Source organism: Octopus sinensis, linkage group LG14 (assembly GCF_006345805.1).
Source record: "Octopus sinensis linkage group LG14, ASM634580v1, whole genome shotgun sequence".
Taxonomy (NCBI): Eukaryota; Metazoa; Mollusca; class Cephalopoda; order Octopoda; family Octopodidae; genus Octopus; species Octopus sinensis.
This window is the reverse complement of record NC_043010.1, coordinates 66235022-66250021: the sequence shown is the minus strand read 5'-3', so window position 1 is coordinate 66250021 and position 15000 is coordinate 66235022. Positions and strand designations below refer to the sequence as shown.

The following is a 15000-nucleotide window of genomic DNA, read 5'->3' as shown; positions in this document are numbered from 1 at the left end:
AAGTCCAACCCATGCCAGCATGGCAAACAGACGTTAAATAATGATGACGATGATGATGATGATGATGTATGGCATAGCCAAATGGTTAAGAAGTTTACTTTCCAAGTATGAGGTTTCCATGCTTAGCATCTTGAGTACATTTGCCCAAGCCTTAGATTAACAGAAGCTTGTGTGTGTGAAATTGGGCAGACAGAAACTGCTTAGAAGCTGTATTATTTACAATGAGGCGGCGAGCTGGCAGAAACGTTAGCATGCCGGGCGAAATGCTTAGCGGTATTTCGTCTGCGTTACGTTGTGAGTTCGAATTCCGCCGAGGTCGACTTTGCCTTTCATCCTTTCGGGGTCGATAAATTAAGTACCAGTTACGCACTGGGGTCGATGTAATCGACTTAATACCTATGTCTGTCCTTGTTTGTCCCCTATGTGTTTAGCCCCTTGTGGGTAATAAAGAAATATGTATTATTTACAATGGACGGATAGGTGTCCTCATCTTCTTTGTTGTTATCTCAACGTTTTGGCTGATGTACTCTCCAGCCTTCTTCAGGTGTCCTGGTGGAATTTTGAAAAATAACATCAGCAACATATTTCAGGAATGAGAACTGCGTACCCCATTAGTCAAATAAAGGGTTGGGTTTGAAATTCCACCAGAACACCTGATGAAGGCTGCAGAGTACATCAGCCGAAATGTTGTGTTAACAACAAACAAGATGAGGAAACTGATCCATCCATTGTAAGTAATTTACATGATTCCTCATCCCCAAAATATAGAATGCTTAGGAGCATGTTGGGTGGACTTGTACCTGAGAATTATGCTAAGAGTATACATGTCTGTGGAATAGCCGACCACTTGGCACAATATGTAGGTTGTCCAGTGACTGGGTACTACAGATTTGTAATTAGAATGTCGCAGGAAAGAATTGCAAGACGGATTCTTCAAGATGAGCCTACCTGCAGGAGACATTAAGGGTAAACCAAGAATGAGAGGGATGGATAATAATATTCACAGTCCCAGTTGGTCACACTTGGGAATCCAACCGGAAAAGTGTAATGGTGGTTGCTTCTGATCGGACCCTATGGAGAATTCTGCCCTCACAACCTTTCCAGGAACAGTGGGTAGAAAAAGATGGGTGGATATGTGTGTGTGTGTATTATATAGGTGTTTGCTTGTGGTTAAAAAGTTTGCTTTCCAACCGTATGGTTTTGGGTTCAGTCCCACTGTGTAGCACCTTGGTAGGTGGTAAGAGACAGCACTAGATTAACTATCAAGCGAAATAAACACATCCTTAGGGCATCTAGAAAAGGGAGGGTCACCAGAGAAATGGTAAATGGTCTTAGCACAAAAGAAATCACTTTAAACTTGCTGAAATAATGTTTGTTTCAACTTTTGGAATACGGCCAGCTTTTTCGGCAAAGGGGTTAATTTGATAACATGGACTTCAGTGCTCAACTGGTACTTAATTTATCAACCCTGAAAGGATGAAAGGCAAAGTTGACCTCAGTGAAATTTGAATGTAAAGACAGATGAAATGCCGTCAAGCACTTTGCCTGACATGCTAATGATTCTGTCAACTGTAGTATAAATGTCTTGTTTTCATAAATTTTGAATAAAAAAATCTTCCACCAAACCTTAGTCACAATTTATGTTCCTAACACTAGCTTAATGATAACTAAGTTATTTTACTTAATTCTTTGTTATCATCATCATCGTTTAGCGTCCGCTTTCCATGCTAGCATGGGTTGGACAGTTCAACTGGGGTCTGGGAAGCCAGAAGGCTGCACCAGGCCCAGTCTGATCTGGCAATGTTTCTACAGCTGGATGCCCTTCCTAACGCCAACTACTCCGTGAGTGTAGTGGGTGCTTTCTACGTGCCACCGGCACAGGAGCCAGACAAGGCTGGCAGATGGCCATGATCGGATGGTGCTTTTTATGTGCCACTGGCACGGGGGCCAGGCGAGGCTGGCAACGGCCACGAATGGATAGTGCTTTTTACGTGCCACTGGCACGAGGCCAGTCGGGGCGGTGCTGGCAACGGCCATGTTCGGATGGTTCTCTTACGTGCCACCGGCACTGGTATCACAGCTGCAATTTCTCAAAATAAATACATTAATGAAAAGGTTAGAATCTAAATTTATAGAAACTTCTTTCAAAATTCCTATTTTGTTTTTCACACATTCACTTACTCTTTTACTTGTTTCAGTCATTTGACTGCGGCCATGCTGGAGCACCGCCTTTAGTCGAGCAAATCGACCCCGGTACTTATTCTTTGTAAGCCCAGTACTTATTCTATCGATCTCTTTTGCCGAACCACTAAATGACGGGAATGTAAACACACCAGCATCGGTTGTCAAGCAATGCTAGGGGGACAAACACAGACACACAAACACATACATACATACATATATATATATATACGACAGGCTTCTTTCAGTTTCCGTCTACCAAATCCACTCACAAGGCATTGGTCGGCCCGGGGCCATAGCAGAAGACACTTGCCCAAGATGCCACGCAGTGGGACTGAACCCGGAACCATGTGGTTGGTTAGCAAGCTACTTACCACACAGCCACTCCTGCGCCTTGTGTAGGTTTGCAACAGAACTCTCTGAGAGAACACGTTCCAGTGGCTGGAAACATATTAAACTATGTAAAATGTTAGAGAAAGAAACCTAGCTCTTTCTTGCAGTACATACATGTAAAGCAAAGTTTTTTCATGAACCCTTAAAATAATACTGTGGATCCCCAGTTTACTATTTTGCTTGCATGACCCCCACCATCTTATATAACCCCGTCACCCTGGGGTCCATTTGGACCCTGATTGATAGCCACAACCCTAAAATATTATTTCCGTTGCAATTATTCTGTGTTTAGTAGAAAGTGTTGTAGCTTTAGAGCAACATCGGCTCAGATCAAGTAGAACTATGCCCAATGGCAATCCAATCATGACTATCACCTACATTTTTTGTTCTCAGTTATAGTGTCCCTAAGAATACACTATCTAATGTCACCGTGCCTTTTTTCTTTTTTAAAGATTTTATGGTGTAATTTGGTCATGTGAGAGATGTCAGTAACCCAACCAGCTAAAATTGAATTAAATACAAGTTATTATAAACATGACGTGCACACACCTAAAATAGTTTTAACATCCGGATGCCTAAGTATTTGAGGTTACTGCCAAGAGAGAAAATAATCTGGGGCAAGGGAAAACCTGTTCTTTCAAAGTTCGGCTCTCTCTTTTACTCCTTTACTTGTTTCAGTCATTTGACTGTGGCCATGCTGGAGCACCGCCTTTAGTCAAGCAAATTGACCCCAGGACTTATTCTTTGTAAGCCTAGTACTTGTTCTATCGGTCTCTTTTGCCGAACCGCTAAGTTACGGGGACGTAAACACACCAGCATCGGTTGTCGAGCGATGTTGTGGGGACAAACACACACACACACACACACCACACACACACAAACATACATACACATACACACACACACACATGTTCACACGCACACACATATGACAGGCTTCTTTCAGTTTCCATCTACCAAATCCACTCACAAGGCTTTGGTAGGCCCGAGGCTATAGCAGAAGACACTTACCCAAGGTGCCATGCAGTGGGACTGAACCCGGAACCATGTGGTTGGTAAGCAAGCTGCTTATCACACAGCCACTCCTGCACCTAGCTACTTACCACATCTTCAATACCAAATAATTTAACCATTTTTTAAGAAAAAATGCATTTCCTAATAATATTTAATTCTAAAAATATAACAGGATCTTTTAAACATGAAATGTTTGAGGGTCCACCCAAGTAAAATTGGGATCAAAGGGGTCCATAGGTGAAATGATGGTTGAGAATCACCGCCCTTCTCTAAACTTTCATTTCCACTGCAGTTTGGCTGTGTTTAGTAAACAATATGAAGGTGCAAGGCTCAGTGGTTAGAGCGTTGAACTTACGATCGTGAGGTTGTGAGTTCGAATCCCGGACTGGGCTGCGTGTTGTGTTCTTGAGCAAGACACTTTATTTCACGTTGCTCCAGTTCACTCAGCTGTAGAAATGAGTTGCGACGTCACAGATGCCAAGCTGCATCGGCCTTTGCTTTACCCTTGGGGAACACTGGTGGCGTGGAGAGGGGAAGCCGGTACGAATGGGCGACTGCTGGTCTTCCTTAAACAACCTTACCTGGACTTTTGCCTGGGAGGGTAACTTTCTAGGTGCAATCCCACGGTCAGTCATGACTGAAGGGGGTCTCAAGCAAACAATGTGATAAATTGGAAGTGTTGCTAGTGTTTGTTATATAAAATAGCTTCAGGGCGGCGAGCTGGCAGAAACGTTAGCACGCCGGGCGAAATGCTAAGCGGTATTTCGTCTGCCATTACGTTCTGAGTTCAAATTCCGCTGAGGTTGACTTTGCCTTTCATCTTTTGGGGTCGATTAAATAAGTACCAGTTACACACTGGGGTCGATATAATCAACTTAATCTGTTTGTCTGTCCTTCTTTGTCCTCTCTGTGTTTAGCCCCTTGTGGGTAGTAAAGAAATAGGTATTTCATCTGCCATACGTTCTGAGGTCAACTTTACCTTTCATCCTTTCGGGGTCGATAAATTAAGTACCAGTTATGCACTGGGGTCGATGTAATCGACTTAATCCCTTTGTCTGTCCTTGTTTGTCCCCTCTGTGTTTAGCTCCTTGTGGGCAATAAAGAAATATATATATATATAATAGCTTGTGGTGTGTGTTCTGACACTGTGCTGTGAGTTTAAATTCTGCTAAAGACAATATTAGCTTTCATCCGTTCAGGATTGTTAAAAAGAAATATGTACTAATCCCGTGTATGGGGTTGTTAGTGTCAGATTGGTTGCCTTTCACTGTTTATTTTGGCTCTTTAAATGCCAGTATGGTCTAGCTGGGTATTAGACTTTCACCTTGAGTACCTTTAGCAGAGTTGACTCTAGTGGAAACATTTGGGTCAAGTATCTTAAGTTCAGGATACCTTCTTCCCTCCCTCACACCAGTGTAGGAGGCTCTGTAAAAGTTCCTCACCTTGATCTCTCTTTCTCTGTGTGTGTGTGTACATATACATACTAACACGCACACACACACACACATTGTGGAGGCGCAATGGCCCAGTGGTTAGGGCAGCGAACTCACAGTTGTAAGATCTATTCCCAGATTGGGCATTGTGAGTGTTTATTGAGTGAAAACACCTAAAAGCTCCACGAGGCTCCGGCAGGGGATGGTGGTGATCCCTGCTGTACTCTTTCGTCACAACTTTCTCTCACTCTGTCTTCTGTTGGCGTCATTTGAAGGCTAAAACAATGCGAAGTGCATCGTGACCTGTGATGTGTAGCAACATCTAATAGCCTGGTTGGTCACGGTGATATTTATATATATATATATATATATATATATAAACAATTGCAGTGTGGAAGGTGTTTATAAGGCCATTTAAGAAACACACAAAAAAACCATTAGATTCACTTCAACATTTAAATTTAATTTGTCAAAATATTTTCGTTGCTTTGAGACCGCGAACTGTTCACTGACAGAATTCTGTGCTGCAGATCAGGTCACTTGCTATGCAAGTACATCTCCGACATAAATAAATAAATATATATATATAGTATGTAGATGAGAATCAGATATTCTTCGTATAGAATACACTTAGTAATGCTCAAGATTTACACTTGAGCGGGTAGAGAAGTAACTGTTTAAGGATAAGCAAGTTTAACAAATCAATATATAAATTATGAAATGCAAAAAAATGTGTATGTTTACATACAAAAAGGTCAGACTTACACAGAATACAAATGATAGGCGCAGGAGTGGCTGTGTGGTAAGTAGCTTGCTAACCAACCACACGGTTGCGGGTTCAGTCCCACTGCGTGGCATCTTGGGCAAGTGTCTTCTGCTATAGCCCCGGGCCGACCAATGTCTTGTGAGTGAATTTGGTAGACGGAAACTGAAAGAAGCCTGTCGTATATATGTATATATATATGTATGTGTATGTGTGTGTGTTTGTGTGTCTGTGTTTGTCCCCCTAGCATTGCTTGACAACCGATGCTGGTGTGTTTACGTCCCCGTCACTTAGCGGTTCGGCAAAAAGAGACCGATAGAATAAGTACTAAAAGGTGGTGCTCCAGCATGGCCGCAGTCGAATGACTGAAACAAGTAAAAGAGTAAAAAAGATATAGAGAATTAACAGTATTCTATATATGTATATATATATATATATGTATGTATGTATATCTGGCACTTGCCACCATCTATATCTCTCTTTCTCCTCCTCCTGCACCTCCCTCAGGTTGGCCCACTGTGTATTTTCTTTGCAGTAGCACACCTCTTTCTGTCTTCATTCCTGATCTCTCTCTCTCTGGCCGAGTAAGGCACCTGTATCTGTTTCACTATAACCTTTTCATCATCACTTCCTCCCATGTCTCCTCCCCTCTTAAAAAGTTTTTTTTTTAATGTCTTGCAAGTACTTGGTGACCCTGTCAGTGCAGGTGCCACTTAAAACCATCCAGTCCTCACTGTAAAGTGGTTGGTATTCGGTAGGGCATCCAGCTATAAAAACCTCGGCAAAACTGACCTTGCCTGTGCTTGTGCCATGTAAAAAGACTCAATTCGACTCTGCTGTGTGGTTGGTGTTAGGAAAGGCATCCAATTGTTAAAATCCTGCAAAAACACTCACAGAAGTCTGGTGCTGACTTCGGCCTGGCTGGCTCTTGTGGTACTGTCCTACCCTTGCTAGCATGGAAGATGGGCGTTAACGATGATGACGATATATAAATATATATATAGCGCCGCCCCGACTGGCTTCTGTGCCAGTGGCACATAATAAGCACCATCCGAACGTGGCCGTTGCCAGCACCGCCTTGGCTGGCTTCCGTGCCGGCGGCACATTAAAAGCTCCAACCGATCGTGGCCGATGCCGGACCCCCCTGGCACCTGTGCAGGTGGCACGTAAAAAGCACCCACTACACTCGCGGAGTGGTTGGCGTTAGGAAGGGCATCCAGCTGTAGAAACTCTGCCAGATCAGACTGGAGCCTGGTGCAGCCCCTGGCTTCCCAGACTCCGGTCGAACCGTCCAACCCGTGCTAGCGCGGAAAACGGACGTTAAACGATGATGATGATATATATAAGAAAATTAAAGTAAGCTAATGAAGTTTGTGATATAATTTCTCATCCTCTTGTTCTTTTAATTTCTTATTACTGCTCTGTGATTGACTGGTGCTTAATTTTGAAGCATATGATTGATTGATTGATTGATTCTAGTTTCAGCTCACGAGCTGTGGCCATGCTGGGGCACCACCATATGTATATTTAGTTTTAATATCAGGTTATTAATATCATTATACCTTAGTGAAATAATAATACTTACTACTATAGGCACAAGGCTTGAAATTTGGGGGAGGGAGATAATCGATTACATCAACCCCAGTGTGTAACTGGTACTTAATTTATCGACCCTGAAAGGATGAAAGGCAAAGTTGACCTGAGTGGAATTTGAACTCAGAACATCATGATGGGTGAAATACCGCTATGCATTTTGTCCACTATGCTAATGATTCTGCCAGCTCGCCGCCTTAAATAATAATATGTACACACACACACGCATGCATATGAAGAGATAGCGGGTCTCCAGAAAGGGTCTTAGGGAGTAGCGTCCTTGTCTTCCTGAGCTAGTTTTCCATCACATTTCTTAAAAATTGTGGTAGGGGCCTTGGTCTCGGGACCACTCATATCTAGAAACTGAGGTTGAAGGTAAGCAAGGCAATGCTCCCTGTAGAATATCCAGCTCCAAAAAAGCCTCATGATAGCAAAGGAGAATGGGAACCAGCCAGCCCAAAGTTTGGGGTGGGCTGCACCTGCTTACCTCAGTTGTTATGGCATTGAGGTAGATCCAGCCACCCTTGTTAATGGGGACAAAAACCTGGATTTAAAACACTGGATGATAATGACAAGAGAGAATGGCATGTGACATTCTCGATTGCTGCTTCTGGGTCAGTTTTTATCTTTCGTGTGTCTTTAAACACAGCATGCCTAGAAGAGATGTTATGTCTAAATGAATACCACAGAAACTCCCTTTTCAATGATATATTTACATTATGTATCGTACATAGATGGTTATTTTAATATAATAGTGCTTCTATTGCATATAATGTGTGTGTCCTTTCAGTTTGTTTACAGGAAGCGTTTTTGAGTATTCACATGAAAGCTATGTTATTATGTTCTTTTCTACTCAGGGCACAAACAAGGCCTGAAATTTTTGGGGAGGGGACCAGTCGGTTAGATCGACTCCAGTATGCAACTGGTACTTAATTTATCAACCCTGAAAGGATGAAAGGCAAAGTCGACCTCGGTGGAATTTGAACTCAGAACATAATGGCAGACGAAATACTGCTAAGCATTTCGCCCTGCGTGCTAATGTTTCTGCCAGCTCACTGCCTTTCCTATTATTATGCTGGTTACGACCCAGTGATTCCAACTTGCATAAACAATGACCCACCGTAATATCCATGAATATTACAGATTGTACTGTAATCATCCCATGGGTGTGGCTTATGGTCACAAAAATCATGTGAACTAGGGAAATGAGTATAGTGATGCATTAAAATATTTATAAATTCCATCCTTGGATTATTATTATTATTATTATTATTATTATCTCTATCTATTTATGTATGTATATATATATATGTGTGTGTGTGTGTGTGTGTGTGTATATATATATATAATATCAGAATCAAAATCGATCAATGGAAATTGCAGATGTGTTAACAGTGCCGGTGGCATGTAAGAGAACCTTCCGTTTCGCGACCGTTGCCAACACTGCCCCATTTCGTGTCCGTTGCCAGCCTCGCCTGGCCCTCGTGCCGGTGGCACATAAAAAGCACCATCTTTCGTGGCCGTTTGCCAGCTCTGTCTGGCACCTGTGCGGGTGGCATGTAAAAAGCACCCACTACACTCTCGGAGTGGTTGGCATTAGGAAGGGCATCCAGCCGTAGAAACACTGCCAGATTTGACTGGGCCTGATGAAGCCTTCTGGCTTCACAGACCCCAGTAGAACCGTCCAACCCATGCTAGCATGGAAAAACACGCTAAATGATGATGATGATGATGATACGTACATACATACATACATACATACACATACATGACAGAAGTAAATAGACACCCTTATAATCATTAAAATTTATTTAAATCTGAAATTATACATTCAAATTATTAATTATTATAATGTGAATATTTAATATTTAGTAGACAGGTCCTTTACATTTTCCAATGCAAGGGCCCTTATTAGGCCTGTTACTGATCAAATGAAAAATATTCTCTTGTAGAATTTCTTGCCAAGTTTCATGCAGTGATCTCAAATGCTCTGGCTTTGAAGATGCTTTCTTGTTCTTTTTATGAAGCGTCCTTTCCATTATGTCGCAGAAGTGTTCAATAGGGTTCATATCTAGTAGCTGGCTTGGCCATGGATGCTTTTTAATGCCTTTCTCATCTAACAAATCATGGGTCATTTTAGCCGTGTGACAAGTAGCCCCATCTTCTATACTCTTTACTCTTTTACTTGCTTCAGTCATTTGACTGTGGCCATGCTGGAGCACCGACTTTAGCTGAGCAAATCGACCCCGGGACTTATTCTTTGTAAGCCCAGTACTTATTCTATCGGTCTCTTTTGCCAAACCGCTAAGTAACGGGGACGTAAACACACCAGCATCAGTTGTCAAACAATGCTAGGGGGACAAACACACACACACACATAATATATATATATATATATATATACATATATATGATTGGCTTCTTTCAGTTTCTGTCTACCAAATCCACTCACAAGGCATTGGTCGGCCCGGGGCTATAGCAGAAGACACTTGCCCAAGATGCCACGCTATGGGACTGAACTCGGAACCATGTGGTTGGTTAGCAAGCTACTTACCACACAGCCACTCCTGCGCCTATAAATAGTCTTTTTTAATCATTTCACCACTGGAGAAGATTTGAAGGAGTCCTTTCTGCAATATGGACACATATTTATCTGAGTTTATGTTTCCCTCACACTCCACCAGCTCAACCATTGCTCCAAATTGTTCCCCAGACCATCACAGAATAGCTACTGTTTCATTGTTGGTTGCAATCTTTTCACATCAAATTCTTGATCACAGAGTCTCCAGAGCCATACTCAACCTTTGTTAAGAAATACAGCAAATCTGGACTCATCAGAGAATATGACAACATCCCAAAATGCTAGTGGCCTCTCCCCCCCATCTCACTGGCCCGATTTTTTCTCCACTTGGTGTTGGCTGGTCGGAGGAGTGGCTATCTGCTTACTGCTTTGCCATAGTAACCATGTTTGTGGAGATACCTGATAGCTACTCTGGGACTGACATCAACTTATTTTGCTATGTCAGAGGCCTTGCAATGAGGATTGTCTTCCATACTTCTCTTAGCAAAGAGAAGGGTTCTATGAGAGGGCCTTAGTTGATCTGGGTGAGGTGATTTGGACTCCTTCCCTTCTCTGGTGAATTGCACAATCACTCTATTAACCTTAGAAAGCAGGATCTCAAGGTTTTCAGTGATTTTACTCTATGTCCACCTTCAGAATGACCCACAATATGGATAGAACCTGAAATATAAAAGTGTTGATTAATAAAAAATATAAATCAAGTTAAAATAAGCATAAAGCAATGTTTTATGGGGTGTCTATTTACTTCTGTCATGTCTGTGTAAATATATACACACACACACACTTATTTATACATATACAAACATACATATTCACACATGTACATGCATATGTCTATAGATATATGTAAAGATATTTATTTGATTTTTTTTGTTATTTTTTATTCATTCAGATTAATCCAGAACCATGGCAACAATTGAAAAACTTGTAAGATCCTTTGAGGCCCTGAAGGTTTTCCAGCCTGTAGGGGGCAGTGCTGAAGAACCTACCAAGTAAGTTAAAGATTATTCTTTTAAACTTGTATTTTTATGCTTTGTTCTGATTTACACTTCTTAACTTAGGCTGTCCCCAGTTTCTCTTCTACCACCAGAGGGACAGTGGATGGTAGAGTTGGCAGGGCTTTGGACAAAATATCTTGGAGTATTTGGTCACATTGTTTTGCATTGCGAGCTCAAATCCATTTGAAGTCGATTTTGCCTTCATGCTTCCAAGGTCAGTAAATGGAGCGCCAGTTTACAAGTCCTGCAGTTGTTGATGCAATTGACTGTGCACATGAAGGTGGCGCCTGAGCAGGGGTTTTGCCCCAGAACAGTCAAGTACTCCAGTACCTGACTGGTACTTATTTTATGAACCCTGGAAGGAAGAAAGGCAAAGTTAATCTTAGTGGAAATTGAATTCAGAACATAAAGGATTGTAAGAAATACTTAACAGCATTTTGTCCAATTTGTTAAGGATTCTGTCAGCTCCTTGCCTTAATAGCAATAATAATAGTTTTTGTTCATCTGTCATACTCTAACCTCTCATCATCTGACACAAAGCCATCTTTCTCAAAACCACTCCCCATCCCTGTTGAGGGATCTTTGTCTTTTAAGTTACTTGGTGATCTCACTGGTGCTGGTACCATATTCAAAAGCATCCAGTCCCCTCTGTGAAGTGGTTAGCATTAGGCAGAGCATCTGACTGTAAAAATTCCATGTCAAAGCAGACAGTGGGGCTTAGCCCAATCCTCTGGCTCACCAGTTCCTGTCAGACCATCCAACCCATGCCAGCATGGAAGGTGGATTTTAAATGATGATGATGATGATGACTAAATCACTTCAAAGATTACTCTTTACTCTTTTACCTGTTTCAGTCATTTGACTGTGGCCATGCTGGAGCACCGCCTTTAGTCAAGCAAATCGACTCCAGGACTTATTCTTTGTAAGCCCAGTACTTATTCTATCGGTCTCTATTGCTGAACCGCTAAGTGACGGGGGACATAAACACACCAGCATCGGTTGTCAAGCAATGCTAGGGGGACAAACACAGACACACAAACATATACACACACACATACATATATATATATATATATATAACGGGAAAGTTTACGAAAATAAACTAAAGACGTAGGCAGGTGGAGTACAAGCAAACAAATGTATTAGTATAGCGCTCAGGAATAGAAATAGAAAAAGTCTTTTACGTTTCGAGCCTACGCTCTTCGACAGAAAGATACATATATACGATGGGCTTCTTTGAGTTTCCGTCTTCCAAATCCACTTACAAGGCTTTGGTCAGCCCAAGGCTATAGTAGAAGACACTTGCCCAAGATGCTACGCAGTGGGGCTGAACCTGGAACCATGTGGTTGGTAATCAAGCTACTTACCACACAGCCACTCCTAAAATGCAGTCTTAATAATCATTTGTTTACCACACAGCCACTCCTAAAATGCAGTCTTAATCATTTGTTTGTAAATTATTCTTCTTTTTTTTTTTTTTTGCTTCAGGAAAAAGGAACCCCTTCCAAGTAAAAAAGACAAAATGATCAATTGTAATGTGATGGCGGATTGTATCTGCGCACCAAATATGCGGTAAGTACATTAAGTTTGTTGTTGCTTTGTCTCAGGTTTTAATATTTCCCTTTTCTGTGAAACTGTAAGAAATGATTTGAGTGAGATTTGGCTGATGTTTCTAACAGGATTGAACCACCCCTGAGAGACCCCCCCTTATTGGCTTGTTGCAGCTGTTGTTGTAATTGAAGGCCAGCAGGAGAAGCTGGAATGATACAGCAATGAGCAAAGTACTTCACAGTGTTTAGCTTCTCCTTTCTACATTTTGAACTGAAAAACTTGATCCTTTATTCCTCTCAGTGGCTGGGTCTGTCTTTGAAATAAATATCAGCTATATATAGTGGAGTAGGAACATGGTATTATATTATTGGCGGAGAGCTGGTAGAAACGTTAGCACGTCGGGCGAAATGCTTAGCGGTATTTCGTCTGCCGTTACGTTGTGAGTTCAAATTCCGTCGAGGTCGACTTTACCTTTCATCCTTTCGGGGTTGATAAATTAAGTACCAGTTACGTACTGAGGGTCGATGTAATCGACTTAATACCTATGTCTGTCCTTGTTTGTCCCTTCTATGTTTAGCCCCTTGTGGGTAATAAAGAAATAGGTATTATATTATTGGTGTTGCAGTCATGAGTGTAAGATCATGGTTTCAATTCCTGAGCCAGGCAATGTATTGCGTTCTTGTGCAAAACATTTCATTTCCAAGTTGCTCCAGTCCACTCAGCTGTAAAGGAATTCCAGCTGTAGAGTCATGTGGCTTACTGGTTAGGGTGTTGCACTCATGATCATAAGATTGTGGTTTCGATCCCTGGACTGGAGAATGCGCTGAGTCCTTGAGCAAAACACTCCATTTCATGTTGCTCCAGTCCACTCAGCTGACAAAATGAGTAATTCTGCAATGGCCCAGTGACCCATCCAGTGGGGGAATATATACACCACAGAAAGCAGGGAACCAGCCCTATGGGTCTGCATGACTTGGGGAAGGAGCTAAATGAGTTCCAGCAATAGTTAGGGAGTTAACCCTATTGTTTATCTTTTTACTTGTTTCAGTTCTTATATTGTGGCCATGCTGGGGCATCACCACTGAAGAACTTTTGGTTGAACAAATCAACCCCAGTACTTATTTTTTCTTAACCTGGGTGTTTCTTCTATTGACCTCTTTTTGTTGAACTGCTAAGATATGGGGACACAAACACACCAACACCGGTTGTCAAGTGGTGGTGGGGGACAAACACAGACACAAAGACACACACATACATGTATATGACGGGCTTCTTTCGGTTTCAGTCTACCAAATCCACTCACAAAGCTTTGGTCATCCTAGGCTATAGTAAAAGCCACTTGCCCAAGGTGCCACTCAGTGGAACTGAACCTGGAACCATGTGATTGAGAAACAAGCTTCTTCCCATACAAAAATTTAAATGCGCCCTTTTAAAGCCTAGCCAGGCTCATGGGCTCGGTTTCCCGGTTTCTATGGCGTATGTGTTCCCCAGCTGGACGGGACGCCAGTCCATCGCAGCGTTACTCTTTTTTGCCAACTGAGTGGACTGGAGCAATGTGAAATAAAGTGTTTTGCTCAAGAACACAATGCGTCACCCAGTCCAGGAATCGAAACCACAATCTTACGATGATGATGCTGACACCCTAACCACTAAGCCACGCACCTCCACTCTTCCTATACAACCACACCGTTTATTTTCTTTTTCTTTTTTTCTGCCTATGGCAGCATTGTTCACTGTATTCTTTCCTTGCTGCTATATGTAACAGGTTGAGTGGCCTTGTGGGAGATTCCCCTCAATGGCTATTGTCTGTTCAGTTAATTTCTGTTGCCATAATTCCTTATCAGTTCCATTTTCTGCTTCACATTCTCTCTGTAAATCAACAATCTTTTCATTGTCAGGCTTAGTAATTCTTGCAGAATACCTCCACACATTTACAACTGGTAAACTTTGGTTTATCTCTTATCTTTTACTTGTTTCAATCATTTGACTGTGGCCATGCTGGGGCATCACCTTGAAGAATTTTTAGTCAAATGAATTGACCCTGTATTTATTTGTTTTTTTTCTTTTTCTTTAAGCCTGGTGCTTATTCTATTGGCCTCTTTTGCCAAACCACTTACCGTATTTTAACGTGTATAAGGAACCCTTTTTTTGTCAAAAATTAGGTTTAAAAAATATGGGAGTTTCTTATACATGGATAGTATTATAATCCCTTACAAAAACTTTTTTTCCAAATTTTAAGCCCTAAACATTAGTGGGTTCCTTATACATGAGGGTTCCTTATGTTAAAATACAGACTTACTGGGACTTAAAGACACCAATACTAGTTGTCAAGCGATAGTGTTGGGACAAACACTGACGCACACACACACACATGCACACACACACATGCACACACATACACACACAATGGGCTTCTTTCATTTTCCATCTCCCAAATCCACTTGCAAGGTTTTGGTCGACTTGAAGATATAGTGGAAGACACTCACCCAAGGT

General features: G+C 41.8%; 1 protein-coding gene across 5 annotated transcripts in view; it reads left to right on the top strand.

Annotated features, from left to right (window-relative positions):
• LOC115219551 (huntingtin) overlaps positions 1 to 15000 on the top strand; it is a 125283-nt gene that overhangs the window by 4504 nt on the left and 105779 nt on the right. For 3 of the 5 annotated variants that reach the window (XM_036509150.1, XM_029789761.2, XM_036509152.1), the window contains 2 exons: positions 10851 to 10950; positions 12445 to 12528. In XM_036509150.1, coding sequence (XP_036365043.1) covers positions 10865 to 10950; positions 12445 to 12528 — 170 coding nt within the window. In that variant the 5' untranslated portion in view covers positions 10851 to 10864. Of the gene's footprint in view, positions 1 to 10848; positions 10951 to 12444; positions 12529 to 15000 lie in introns of all 5 variants that reach the window. The other 2 variants (XM_036509149.1, XM_029789760.2) reach the window with 1 other exon arrangement.